Source organism: Prosopis cineraria, unplaced genomic scaffold, assembly GCF_029017545.1.
Source record: "Prosopis cineraria cultivar Desert tree isolate PC_DT_omini unplaced genomic scaffold, ASM2901754v1 PC2, whole genome shotgun sequence".
NCBI lineage: Eukaryota > Viridiplantae > Streptophyta > Magnoliopsida > Fabales > Fabaceae > Prosopis > Prosopis cineraria.
Genome location: NW_026555333.1, coordinates 34,888,520 through 34,903,386, shown reverse-complemented (window position 1 = coordinate 34,903,386; position 14,867 = coordinate 34,888,520). Strand labels below are relative to the sequence as shown.

The window sequence follows — 14,867 nt, the reverse complement described above, 5'->3', positions numbered from 1 at the left end:
TCCCCTACTTGTTATTTGGTGTGCATTAAATATGGAGTCTAGATTCTCAGCTTTTGCTAGCTCAAACTAAGCGTACGTTTTTTTGTTATTTACACACGATTTTAGTATAAATTGATGATTTTGCATTCATTGCATTGGACACAATCATCAAAATATATTTGTGTGTGTATGTATTTATAGATGTATCTATGTATGTAGATTAAGGTCACTTTTGTTGTTGAATTTTTACGCATGGAGTCTGTGAGTGTCCTGAATTTGATTTTGAATAATTTTTGTCCTTAAATTGTTGAAATTCAACATCTCGCTGTCCTGTCATTCATGCACCATTTGTTGATCGTTGTTTCATTGGGTGGATGTGTTTTATTAACCTTTTTTTAAGCCACTAACACACATTTTAGGATATGTCTTATTAGGTTTTTTAACATTTAAAGCAGGAAATAACCTAAAAAAATCAATTTCAAAACACTAGGTGTCTTGAAGCAAATATTTTTGTGGCCAAAACCAATCCTAATAAATTTTGACTAGCCATCCACTTAGCAGATAAAAGCAACACTTAGCAGATAAAAGCAACAAAACATGTCTAACTTAGTAGATAAAGGTTAACAAGCGGTGCGTGAATAACAATATAACGACAAGTTTAAGAGTTCAATGACAAAAATGATTGAAATTTAAGCTTATGATGCTCGCAGAACCTACGTAAAAAATTTAAGAATAAAAATGACCCTTCACCTTATATTTATTAGGACTTTTAGTTGAGTTAGGTGCAATACAACACACATATTTTAGATTAAATTTGCTATCTTTATGTTTTTTAGAAAAAATAACATTAAAGTCTCAAAATAATGAATTTATGATGGTAATCTTCAGCAAAATTTTTAAAAAATTAGTTGTAAATATTGATTTAAACAATTATAAATTTAAAATTTTTAATTTCAAATAAGACATTTAAATTCTAAATATAACTCTCAGTTTATAGTTGAAATTTTTGTTTGCAATTATTTCAATCAATATTTACAATTTATTTTTTAAAAAATTTTATTGAGATCCCAATTGTCATAAGTTTCCTAGGGCTTTATTGTCATTGTCCCTTTTTGTTTTTTAGGTTATATGAAGAGAATTTTGTGAAGTCATCAGTCATTATGAATCTGATTGTATGTATTCAGCGTATATTGGGCTTGTAAAAATAGGCCCTATCCTCAGTTCTATGAGATATCCACAAGAATTTTTGTTGTTCAATAATTGGATTATGTTTGTTTTTTGGGCTAAGTAATGGATCCAATAAATTTATATTCTTGATCTCTATTTCTACTTGTAGTCCATCACTTATATTATCACTTTTGAATAGATTTTTTTCTTATTTAATCATCATTAATTTTGAAGTTCTAAGAAAAAAGCAATTACTATTTTTTTTCAAATAATTCCCTTATTTTTATTAATTTTAACATTCATATATTAATTACTAAAATAAATTAAGGGCATATTTAAAAGCTTTAAAAATACTCTAACATATTAATTAAATATTTAACCCTATCAGTAATTAAAACTTGTACATATTATTACTCACAAACTATGTCCATTTGGATAGCTGTTACATGAAATTGATTATGAAAAAGTCGAATAATATGATTGATTTTGAAAAATAATTGATTTAGTAAAGTGATATACTTGATTCATAAAATTGGCTGATAAGACTGATGTTAAGTATAATTGAAAAGCAGGATTCAAAATCAAGTAAACCCATATTACATTTACATGCTAAATTAATTATGAACTCAAAATCATAATATTTTTTTAAAAAATACAAACACCCCTGTTATATGTTAAAATTAATTATAAATTTAATTATCACTTTTGAATAGATTTTTTTCTTATTTAATCATCATTAATTTTAAAGTTCTAAGAAAAAAGCAATTACTATTTTTTTTTCAAATAATTCCCTTATTTTTATTAATTTTAACATTCATATATTAATTACTAAAATAAATTAAGGGCATATTTAAAAGCTTTAAAAATACTCTAACATATTAATTAAATATTTAACCCTATCAGTAATTAAAACTTGTACATATTATTACTCACAAACTATGTCCATTTGGATAGCTGTTACATGAAATTGATTATGAAAAAGTCGAATAATATGATTGATTTTGAAAAATAATTGATTTAGTAAAGTGATATACTTGATTCATAAAATTGGCTGATAAGACTGATGTTAAGTATAATTGAAAAGCAGGATTCAAAATCAAGTAAACCCATATTACATTTACATGCTAAATTAATTATGAACTCAAAATCATAATATTTTTTTAAAAAATACAAACACCCCTGTTATATGTTAAAATTAATTATAAATTTAAAATCATGATTTTCTTAATTGTTTCATGGAGAATTATGATTGGACTAGCATATGCAAATTTTACTTTTTTTTTTCTCAACAAAGGCAAGTTACAAATTGGTTTTTCTATTCCTTCGTGGCTTTTTTTTAATTGTTTAGATGAGATTTAGGAAATTTATAATTAAAATTGAGAAAAGACAATTATCAATTCCTATAGTTTTAACAAATTTTGGTATTAGTTATAGACTATGTTTCATTGTTTCAAACCCCTTTAGCTTATCCTGATAGTAACATTACCGTAGTGAGGCAAAACTATGATTTAACAAATTAAAACTAGAAATATAATTAGATCAACTAGAGGGACTAACGTTGATCTCAATATCCTTGTGAACGTATTAAAAAAAAAAAGGGGGGATTAGCATTGTTAAAGGGGATAAACTAGAGGCATCTAGAGTAACTACTAAAACAAGTTAAAAATATAAAGAAATGAATGAAATGAAAAAAATTAAAAAAATCAACACAAAAATAAACAAAATCATTGTTCCTTTTTATGATAAGCATGATAAAACTCATTAATATACACTACAAATGTAAGAATTATCACACTCTCTAAAAATTTTATGAATTATAATCTTTAACCCCATGAATTAAATTACTCCCTTCTTTATGAATGTTGTTCACTATTTTTTTTAAGCATCTCATTTTTATCTTAATTTTTTAATTCATTTCTTTCCATTTTTTTTAGTAATCAAACGGAACCTAATAGTTATGTATTTATTAATTTAAAAATTTGAGCACTTTTGAACGCTGAGGTATGAAAAATGTAAAATGAAAATAGTCTTTCAACTATTTTGTTGGGCAAAAATGATTACTTACTCTCTTCACTCCTTCACCTATTCGAACTTGCTTCAGTTATTTTTAATTGAAATGACTGAGATGTCCATAGTTTAGAAAAGCAATGCTAAACTCGATATATCTATATTTCAACCTAGAAAAAAAGTATGCTATTATTATTTGTTGTTATTATTTTCTTTATGACAAGCATTGAGAGGAGAGTTTTTTTTTTTTTTTTTCAGGAAGAGTCCCTTTTTCCTTTAAAAAAAATCACATAGTTTTACAATTAAAATATACAAAACTTTTTTAAATTTTGAGGCAGTTGTAGAAAATATTTTTCATTTTTAAAAGTTTAAAATTAACCTCCTTGATTTTTTTTTTTAACTATGGACTTTCCCACTATTATTTTTTAATTAATAACAATTTTCATATATATATATATATATATATATATAAGAGGCAGTAGTAGTTTATATGACATCTAATGTAAACTAATAATAACATAAAAATATAGACAATTTTTATAAAGCAATTATTAACTATTATTAAATACCACAAACTGTTACATGTTTTTTTTTTTAATTTGACATGACAACTCCTAGTACTAAGATAACTAAAAAAATAACATGGGAGTTTGTAGTAAAAAAAAAAAATAAAAGGTTAGGGATGTTAATTTTAAACTTTTAAAAGTGAGCAAGGATCTATATAACTACCTCAAAATTCAATGAGGTTTTTGCATATATTAACCTAGTTTTAATCACAAAAGAATGACCAAAAAAGAAAACTCCTAATAGAGCCCATTTTACTTCCCACTCATCTTATTTATCTTTTCTGATTCTATAATAAAAATTGAAAACCAACCTTTTGACCTTTGATAACTGATATTCCCCTTGTAAGGTATTCTTTATGTTTTGAGCGAGGAGACTAATTAAGTGAAAAACAAAGGGAGGGAGGTGGAAGTTCTAGTTTTGATTATTTTGATAAAATATATTTTCCCTTTCAGTTATGTTGCAATGGAGAAAAGATGATTGATAGAAGATAGTTCATTCATGTATCACATAAAAGATAATCCATTCAACAAATAATATATATATGTGTATATATATATATATATGTATATATAAACAAATGATGGATAAAGAACATGTATTGTCCCTACAACAAAACATTTTCATGCAAGCAATAATAGCATGTCAACCTCAAGATTTGAAAATAATAATTAGGAGCTTCTTGTTACGTCCAAAATTGAAAGGACTTGAAAATAATCATGACTATATAAGTGGATGCACTACACACATCATTAGATTAACTTTTTGGAGAGAAAATAATAATCTCTTGACAAAGTAATATCAAAACTAAACCCAAATTTGCCCAACTAGTGGGCCACCCATGACAGAAGCATCATGAATTGGCTAAAGAAACTATTATGTTTTATATTGAAGGGACTTGTAGAAGGTCATGACTATATAAACAGATACATTGAACATTCTACTAAGTTAGTTTTTTAAAAAGAGAGCAATAACCCCATTATATTATGCTTCATAACTTGTCATAACTTGTGCAAATCACTTGTGAATGGTTTTCAATAATTTATAGGAAAGCAAATAAACGTAAGAACAGTTGAAGTGAATAAATCCTTTTAGTTTTTTTTTTTTACTTTTAAATGATGCTCTTATAAATTATTTTATTAAAGTTTTTATAGTTCAATCAATTAAATATGTTAATCCTTAAAAATTAAAATCCTTGAATTTTTCATGTAAAAAAATGAAATTAAGAGCTTTTTATTAAAAGATTATATAACTTTAAAATTAATTACTTACTACTTAATTTTTATAATTCAAAATTCATATAATTAGGCTATATTTTCTAAATACTTCTACATACATAGAATTTTCATAAAAAACATACAAAATTGAATTAAATAAAAAAAATTGACTGAAAGTATCAAATCAATTTTTTAATAAATTTTAAAAGTTATTTTATTTTGAATAACGATAGTCATTCATTAATAACTTTAACCTTTGAAGGCTAATATAATTTTCCAATTAAATTACAAAAGTTTAATTAAAATGAAATAAATTACAAAAACCTAATTCAAAATTAAAAAAAATATAAGGACCTACAGATTAATTTTTCCATTGAGTTTCATCAAGATACAATAGTATTTTACTTAAATACCTTTATTCACTATAAACACTTTTAGATCATTAATAAGCAATGTTTTCATTTACTTGATGGTAAAATTCGTCATGTAATAATATTTTTTTTATTGGGGAAAAAATCTAAAATGACAACTATTTGAGAAGGGAATGTGTACGATGAAGATGAGTCATCGTTACCTATTATTCTCTTTCCGCCTCTTTTACACACTTTTCAAGCTACTCCTCCAAACTTCAATAGCCTGCACCAAGTGTTTGTGTATCTATATAATCAACATAATCATCTTCTGCAACTTTACTACCCCACCACATCAGACCTTACGAACTTCAGAAATGGAGGCATACAACAGTTCCAAACCATTCACTTCCATGTAAACATCGAGGCAAGTCCACTTTTATCCATTCTCACCCAAAGGATAATATTCTTTTAACAAATTGGTTTTCCTATCCCTTCATGTATTCATTGTTCATTCTCCTCAATCCAATAGCTGCTCCCATTGCGAGGTATAACAGAAGATTCAAAACTGTACAATTAAATAAATCCATCAACAAATGATAAACACATTTCCACATTTGTTGCTGTCCCAAGAACAGCATTTGATTTGAGCAAGTAGTGAAGGTGCTGATATTATGCTGCTATGTCAACCACATAACCTGCGCGCATGTTTGCATAACTTCTACTACATTATTACCTATTCTTGTTTTTTTCTCTTTCTGGCCAAATCCACATGCTCCGGCACCTTTCTAATTACTTTGTCAAGTAGGCGTTGGGAAAGCCGGACTTCATCAGGACCTGCAAGATGTGGCTCCATTACTTGGTTGAAACCATTGAGATTACACCACTCTTGTATGTCTTCTTTACATATCACTCTCCACCCCCATCCCCCTATTTTAACGTCTTCAGCACCATTAATTACAGGGTAAGTCGAAAGTTTAATGTGAAGGGAATTGTTATGACCCCTTAGATGTTGCCAACATGTTTTCTCATTCAATTCCAAAACCATTACGCAAAGGTGAGAAGACTGGCGAGAGGAGGAAATATAATGTGCCCACTCTTTCCATGTATACTCATCATCTTCCAGAGCTTTACTACTCCAAGAAATCAGACACTCATAAGGACCTGAGAAAAGGAGGCATATAGCGATTCCGGACCATTCACTAGCACGAAAATATTGAAGTATATCTACCTTTATCACACTTTCCTTTCTACTCTCATCCCAAGGATAATATTCTTTATTTGGAAACCATAATGGTATTTTGCGTCCCGGAATAATTGCACAAAAATCTCTCTGGGGAAGATATTCTAACTGCAACAACATTAAACTATTATGAATAATAACCCATAAAGGAGGCAGATAAAAATACACACAAAAAGAGACGGGCATACCTCAGTGTACTTGAGCCACAATGAGATATCATTAAATACCTCATTATTTACATATTTAGTTCCCCAACGATACTAAAAAAAAGAAATATCATGTCACGAATATATATAGTTAAAAAAAAAAAAACAAAAACTATACAAATCTTTAGATAGATTGTAGGAAAGACAAATATACCTCATGGTCAAGTGAAGCAACCAAATCCCACAGATGTATATCTGATAAGGGTTTCATCGAATAACAAAAGGAAGCACCCAATCGGATTAACCGTGGTGGAAGCCTTGGCAATGACTTCAGCCTTTTGCAATCATCCAGAAAAAGATAGAGAAGTTGAAAAAGACTAGAGAAGCAACCAGTGGGTAGATCAACAAAATCATTTTGACTTAGGTCCAATACAATGAGAGATGATAAACTGCCAAACTCATCAGGAATCGATCCATCTTTTAAGCCACACTTTCCTAAATATAACTCTGTTAACGATGTCAGATTCAAGCCTGAAATTTGGCGAGCTATGAGAGTCTTCAACTTCTTGTCAGGATCAAGAATTTTGCAGCCACACAAATCCAAATATTCAAGACCAGTCAAGGATCCAAGTGATTCAGGAACTCTAGCCATAGCAGTGAAAAATACATTAAGATATGATAATTTTTTCATACCTTCCCCAAACTCTGGGAGTACTGCAAATTTGGAGCACGATCTAAGATTTAACTTTACCAAAGAATTTGTTTCCAATTTTCTTGGAAAAAGTTCAAGCTTTTGACACCAAGAAAAATTCACCGTGACAAGCTTTTTTAACTCTCCAAGTGATGGATGAACCATGACAAGGGATGAACAATGTAGAAGAATTAAATGTTCTAAATATGGAACTTCTGAGAAGTCTGGAGTTTTGGTCAAATCGTGAGAAAAGCTCAGATCAATACGTTTCAACTTTTTCATAAACTAGTCAAGCAAAAATATGTATCAATAAGACATGGAAACTAAAACGCATTTTAAAGATAATGAAGCAAAAAACATCAATCTCACCTGTATGCCATTCCAAAGTTGCTTTATTTTGCTAGAATGCATTTGAATATCAACAAGTTTATCCAATGGGGTTTCAAGTGGAAGAGCTTCCAAGGGAAATGATGGCCATCGAACAACTTTTAAAGCACCAAAGAGACATTTGAGACCACACGAATGTATCAAACCCCTTGGTAAGATTAGTCGAATACCATTCATCTTTGGTAACATGAGTAATCTAACATTACTCATTTTTGAAAAAGCTTCATGATGCACTTTAACTTCATCTGAGTGCCCATTCACAACAATAGCTTGTAATGCTTCAGATCCCTAATAAAAATGCTCGTTAATTGCAAAAAAATAATGAGAATGATTAGAAAGTGAAGTATATTGATACCATTATATATGTATGTCAATAAAATGAGTTAATTAGAAAATAAGGCACTAACCTTGTTATTTTCCAATACTTCCTTAATGTCATCTAACTCCCACAACCTGCTACGCTGACCAATGCAAGTAGATTCTTGACAAATTATATATCTACCCAAGTCTTCAAGTAAATCATGCATCTCTAAAGTACAGTATCCAAGATGATCCTCCATTTCAACTAGTAAGGTTTTTTCAATCAACACATTTATTCCAATTGTTGGATGAAGATCACAATATTCCAAAATTTGGGTTACTTCATCTCTCCTCCACCCTTTGAAGAAACAAGCAATATCCAAAAATATTGTCTTTTCTTCATCTTTTAATCCATCATAACTTATTTGAAGTTTTTGAACAACACCATCATCTGGAATTTGCTTCAATCTATCTAAAGCATCTTTCCACTCAGCTTTACTTCTTCCACAAAGAAAAGAACCTAAAACATTAAGTGCCAACGGAAGGCCTTCTGTATATTCAACTACAGATTTAGACAACTCCAAGTAATCCTTTTCAGGATGATCTTTCTTGAATGTTTTGTTAGAAAAGAGTTGAAGAGACTCGAGTTTCTGCATGGCTTTCATCTCATATATTTTCCCTCCACATGAGGTGAGCACATGTCTATCTTGTTGTGATAATTATCCTGCTTCCTTTACCAAACCAATTTAGACTTTCAGCCAAATTATTTAATTGACTCGCATGATCTAAATCAAGGACAAGAAGAACCTTTTTATTGCAAAAAAGCTTTCTTATCATCTTCATTCCTTCATAATCATCATATATTTCCAAGTTTTTTATTTTGAAATGAGAAAGAAGCCTTTTCTGCAAAGCAACTAGGCCTTCTCTTTGTAAAGTTTCTCTAATATTGGCAAGAAAGCAACACATTTCAAATCTGGAAGAGATTTTTTCAGAAACAACTCTAGCAAGAGTAGTTTTACCAGCACCACCCATGCCCCATATCCCTACAACGCGAACGTCGTCCATCCCCATCTCCAAGTATGACATTAGATCAATCATTCTTGGCTCTGTTCCAACCAGATTATCATCACAAGATGGCAACTTAGAACATAAATAAGTCCATATCCTTCCAACTACATTTGTGATAAGATTTGCTTCATGCCCACAAAAAAAATAAATTAACATTGTTTAACATGAGTTATATAGTTATTATAAAATAAAACAATAATGAAAAATATGACTTTTCATGAATATTGTCTACTAAAACTAGAATACATTCTTTTGATGCCGTGGGAATGGGGAGATAATTTCATAGGATATAAGCATAACATCACTAGCAGTGATGGGGAGATAATTGGATTGTGAATTGGGGGGAAAGAATTGATCCAACAGCCCATTGGAATAAAAAAACTTACTGATCCCTGGTATCCCAGCCAGTGTCAGTTGCTAATTTCAAACAAAGCCTTTCTCCAATCCTGCACTTTATCATTGCTTTTCTTAAATCTCTCTTCATGTTTTGCTAAAGCTCTTTTGAAACATTTTCTTTGATGTCTTACATTAGATGGATCCACATCATAGAAGATGGGAAAAACTTGTAGACCCATTTCACTCCTGCCTTCAAGAATTTTTTGTAATTCATCCAAACACCATGTGGAACACGCATAATTTTCAGAGAGAATGACAACTGCACAGAGGGAATCCTTAATTGCTCGACTGAGCTGTTCTGATATAACTTCTCCTCTCTCAAGTTCTTTATCATCCTTAAAAGCCATGATCCCACTTCTTGTGAGAGCATCATATAAGTGATCTGTAAACTTCAAGCGAGTGTCTTTTCCTGTAAAACTCAAGAAAACATCATATTTCCAAGTTGGAGTGGAATTAAAAGCAGAAGTGGTTGAGGAAGATTCTCCTTGGACAGTGTATGCCATTGCAGGGCTTGAATCTCTTGGTTGTGTCCAAACTGTAATACGCATCAGACAAATCATTTCACCATCTGCCAAAGGAAAAGAAAAAAGAACATCAGATATGAACTTATAATTAAAGGATCTATAATACTTTTCATGCAACGATGATACTGCTGTGAATGTTGATGAATAATCACTTGACCTAATGTCGATGAACTACAAACAAGAGAAAGAAACAAGAGAGAGATAACCGAAAGAACCAAAAGCTTAACATATATTTATTATTTATTAATATTTCCAAAATGGAAACCTAACTGTTGGTCACTATAGCCTTTTCTTTTGTCTTGTTAAATGACAATTTTATTCTTGAATTAGGTGCAACATTCTGATAAGGTATGTTGGGAAAATAGCTGGAAATATAACTCTATTAAGAAAAATATAAGCAAGAATCTCACGAAACAAAATTCTTAACAGCCAAAGGAGAATCTCCCAGTTACAATGATAAACTCGTTTGTGTCAGACTTCTGTTACCTAAGGCTTATAAGATAAATAAGGAATCAATAAATCTGGAATTTAGGTCAAAATCAGGGAACATCCCAACAGATCAGAACGTTGGCCCTCAACTGACTAACTGGACCACTTTATTGACTGACTCGTCCTAACATTTCTCAAAACAGAAAATGCAACTGAAAAACAAATTTGAATAAATAAAATCTGAAAATAATTCAATTATTAACTGTGCTACTGATGCGTCCTTCTGTGATAAGTGATCAACTGCCTCTTATTGTTATCATATTTCCTTTCAACATTCGAAAACGGTGCAATGTTGCTCAATCATTAACAAAAGTCAACTTTGACTATTACTTGACATAAAAAATTACAGAAACAGTCCTCAAAAATTACAAAAAAGAACTTAGAAAATTACAAATAAGAATCCTATAAGAAAATTAATACCAATTAAGTAACTAAAATTACAAATAAATACCAAAAGGCATGTTATTTATTTTCCGTTAAGGCAATGCTTAGCTGACAAAAGAAAATAGGGAAGACAGAAAAGAGGAGAGAGAAAATAAAGGAAGAGAAAAGTGAAGGATGTGATTTTTTCTCCTCATGCTTGGTTAAACAGGAGAAACTAGAGAGGAGAGAAAAATTGTTAATTTCATATAGACAATAATAACCTAATTATTTGTAGAAAAATATTTATACATAATAAAACTTAACATTTTAACATATTATTTATAGAATTTCTATTATATATTATTGATTGAATAAAAATATTATTGCAAATTATTTTATCTAATTTTAAATTTTATTTCTTAAATTATTATTTTCTCCTGTACAAGTATTATTCAAAAGGAACTAGAGTGAGAGAGAGAGAGAGAGAGAGAGAGAGAGAGAGAGAAGGTGAAACAAAGCCAATTAAGATCTACGCCTGCTGATTTAGGGGTGGAAACAAGCCAGGTCAGGCTTTGGCCAAACAAGCCTAAGGGCTTCAAGCTTGAGCCTGCATGGAAGCTTTTGTTTTTTGTTTTGTTTTTTGTTTTTTTAAGGCTTAGGCCTAAGCTTGTAAAAGGTCTAGCCTAGCCTGAAGCCTTTAAGGCCTTGAAGGGTTCTAAACTTGGGCCTTGAAGGCTTAAGTAGGCTTTGAGCCTATTCAATGTAGACTTTGGTAGGCTTTATAGCCTACATATTGTAGGTTTTAAAGCCTATTTAAAGCTTACATGTAATTAAAATAAAATTAAAACATATAATAAATCTAAATAAAAATTATTTTAAAGAGTTACATGAAAAATCCAGCCTCTAGCAATCATCACACTAGTAATGATCTATAGAACATAGCAAAACCAATAATAGCATCAACAAAATATAACTAACAATATAAAAATCAACAAAAATGTCATTGCCAACACCAAATGACAGCAAGACTTATACTTCAATATAATCTTCTCCTGTTCAGATGACTACTCCTACAGAATGAAAAAGTGAATTGAATGTTAATAACTAGTCCGGCACAAGTCCAACTAATAATACAACAAGTATAACAATAAACAAACAAATAACTAATCTATGTCAAGGTAAAGGCAAGCAAGAAAAAAAAAAAAAGAGGCCAAAGTAAAAATAGAACTTAGCACCAAAAGAAAAAAAGAGCTACAGCTTCAATCATTCAATTCATATCAATCAAAGGACAAAATCCATTTTAAGGTAAGGGAAAAGAATATAAAATCCTTTATATTAGATTTATACACAAGGATTAAAATATGAGTTTAAAATAGATTTGCTACACTATATTCTCTTTTAGCTCTTGCGTATAATTTTAGAATTCTTGTCAAGTACCTTATAGATTTAGTGAGAACATTTGATATTGAGAGTTTATCAAAATCACTCACAACCAGTTCTTTCCTTAAGAAAAATAATGTCCCACTTGATACATTGACTGGAATAAGAATGAGAAGAGCCAGACTGCTGTTGGAATACAAATCTTTAAGCTCTAAGACACAGAAAATTGGTCAAAATTCTTGCAACAAAACAGTAAAAAGTTCAGATACCAATAGAAATTAGAGCATCAAGACAGTAAAGTAGTTTCGCTGCAAACAGAAATTAGAGCAACAAGAAGGTCTAAGGATCATCGTGAATCATGGTCTCTAATGTATTTACATTCATAAAGAGCTGAATAATCAGCTGTTAGAGTCACTTGGCAAGTTTGTCGGAGGAGAAGGGTTTAACCCACTGAAACAGTTCAGAAGAAAGATATTTAGTTTGAAGAAACCAGAACTCAACACACCAAACCAGAGAAGTTTCTATGAAGACCTAGAGAAGAGTTGGAATCTTATATATATATATATATATATAAAGAGTTGGAATCAGCAAAATAGTGAAAATGAATGAAAAAAACGCAATGATCAAGCGTTTAAAGGCAAAATTTTGTTTCTAAATAACTTCAAAACATTGTCGCTGCGTAACAGTGTATCATTTCAAATTCCCGCTGGAAAAAAATACCAGAAACACGATAGAAGTTAAGTCAACGCAAACGAAGCGAACTTCATCAGCATAAAAAGCAACGTAAAGATTCACAATTCCGCACAACCCCATGATATTTTGCCATAGAATCAACAATTCACTTCAGCCACAAATGAAACTCATGTTTACTTATGTGAAAAGCTGTAACAGCGCATGTAACATCAAAAAATTCTAAAATTATACACGACAAGAGCTAAAAGAGAATATAGTGTAGCAAATCTATTTTAAGCTAGCAGCGAGTGCGAACGGCAAAACGAACCTGGATCTGAATTTTCGAAGGAACTCGTGCTTTGCTCTTTCGAAGAGAATCCCGTGATCTAGAGGGAGGGAGGAGGAGGCGCAGTGATCTGGAGGCAGGGAGGGCGAAGGGGCAGTGCTATGCTCTCAGGGGTTTCGAAGAGAACGTGAAGTCAATGGAGGAAGGAGGTGCCGATTTTGGTCACTGGTCAGGGTTAAGCAGAGGAATGAGAAATGAACCTTAATGGCCTGTTTGATGGACAGATGGAGTCAGCTCCTCTTAGCTTCTCCCTCCACCGTCACTTCTCAAATGCTCTGCTTAAAATCTAAAACCGTTGAGATTAAATTTTAACAACAAAGATTAACTAGTATTTTTTAAAGAAAAAATGACGGAAAAATTTATTTAAATTATATAAATGATAAATTGGGCCCATGAAATGGCATAATTTTTCTAGAGTCTCATGAAATGTTTCTATCATTAGGAAATTAAAAAAAATGACACTTTTGCCCTTTATTCAAATTAAACAAATTCGCAACTTTTTATTTACAACTTTTATTCCTATATTAATAACTTTTATTTCTAAATTCGCAATAATTTAATAGTTATTTACAACTCCGTATATGCAAGTCCTAATATACATCAGATGTTGAAAATTCATAACTTTTCATTCACAACTTTTTTTCCTATATTAACAACTTTGATTTTTAAATTTGCAACAATTCAATAGTCATTCGTAATTCCGTCTTTACAGGTCCTGATATACATCAGGTGTTGAAAATTCACAACTTTTCATTCACAACTTTTGTTCTTATATTAACAACTTTTGTTTCTAAATTCGCAACAATTCAATAACCATCCACAACTTCGTATATGCAAGTCCTGATATACATCAGGTGTTGAAAATTTGCAAATTTTCATTCACAACTTTTGTTCCTATATTAATCACTTTTGTTTCTAAATTCACAACAATTCAATAGTCATTCACAACTCTACATATGCAAGTCTTGATGCGCATTAGATGTTAAAAAATTGCAACTTTCCATTCACAATTTTTGTTCCTATATTTCCTAGATTCACAACAACACAACAAGGAATTATAATTTATTAGTACCCTCTGTAAATTGATTAAGTCGGCAAAAATGTATTACCACTTTGATCCAAAAAATAACAACTTTTATTAATTTAAATGATAAGAAAACTTTTAAAAGTGACAACTATCTAAGGTTTTATTGTCAATTATATAATCTATAACTTGTATCAAAATACCCTAGAACCCTTTTGACAAAAATATATGAAGGGTTGAATCTTCTAGTGTCATCTCTTCTCTTATCATTTTTACACTCCCTTATCATATTGTATTTTACCTTCAATATTTTTTACAAAATGCTCCCCTATGTGAAAATAACAAAATAGTTTCTTTCCAAAACTAGAAACAAAAAAAGTCATTTCTCATGCCAACCTAAAACAATGAAATAATCACTGATCAACATGTCTATTTCTCAAATATTATAATCACATATCTTTTATCTTTTATCCAACAACAACTTTTTTTTTTTATATTCACAACTTTATATTGGTCATTCACAACTTTAGTTTATACATTTACAACACAACTGA

At 30.2% G+C, this 14,867-nt stretch overlaps 2 protein-coding genes across 7 annotated transcripts in view; both read right to left on the bottom strand.

Annotated features, from left to right (window-relative positions):
• Positions 1–5,412: 5,412 nt before the first annotated feature.
• Positions 5,413–13,546, bottom strand: LOC129302886 (TMV resistance protein N-like). Of its 6 annotated transcripts, XM_054941778.1 has the most exons (8): positions 13,272–13,545; positions 9,647–10,083; positions 9,506–9,565; positions 8,159–9,244; positions 7,734–8,039; positions 6,888–7,649; positions 6,716–6,787; positions 5,413–6,635 (listed from the first exon to the last, which is right to left on the bottom strand). In XM_054941778.1, the coding sequence occupies exons 4-8, from the start codon at positions 8,714–8,716 to the stop codon at positions 6,021–6,023; spliced, it is 2,313 nt and encodes a 770-aa protein (XP_054797753.1). In that variant the 5' UTR covers positions 8,717–9,244; positions 9,506–9,565; positions 9,647–10,083; positions 13,272–13,545; the 3' UTR covers positions 5,413–6,020. The 6 variants fall into 6 exon arrangements, with proteins under 6 accessions (XP_054797753.1, XP_054797754.1, XP_054797748.1 ...); XM_054941779.1 differs by having other exon boundaries at positions 5,413–5,852; positions 6,021–6,635; positions 8,159–10,083; positions 13,272–13,546; XM_054941773.1 differs by adding an exon at positions 11,927–11,961 and having other exon boundaries at positions 8,159–10,083.
• Positions 9,530–14,867, bottom strand: part of LOC129302718 (TMV resistance protein N-like) — a 60,118-nt gene continuing 54,780 nt past the window's right edge. The window contains exon 2 of the mRNA XM_054941613.1: positions 9,530–10,083. Within this exon, the coding sequence (XP_054797588.1) occupies positions 9,530–10,083 (554 nt within the window). The remainder of the gene's footprint in view (positions 10,084–14,867) is intronic.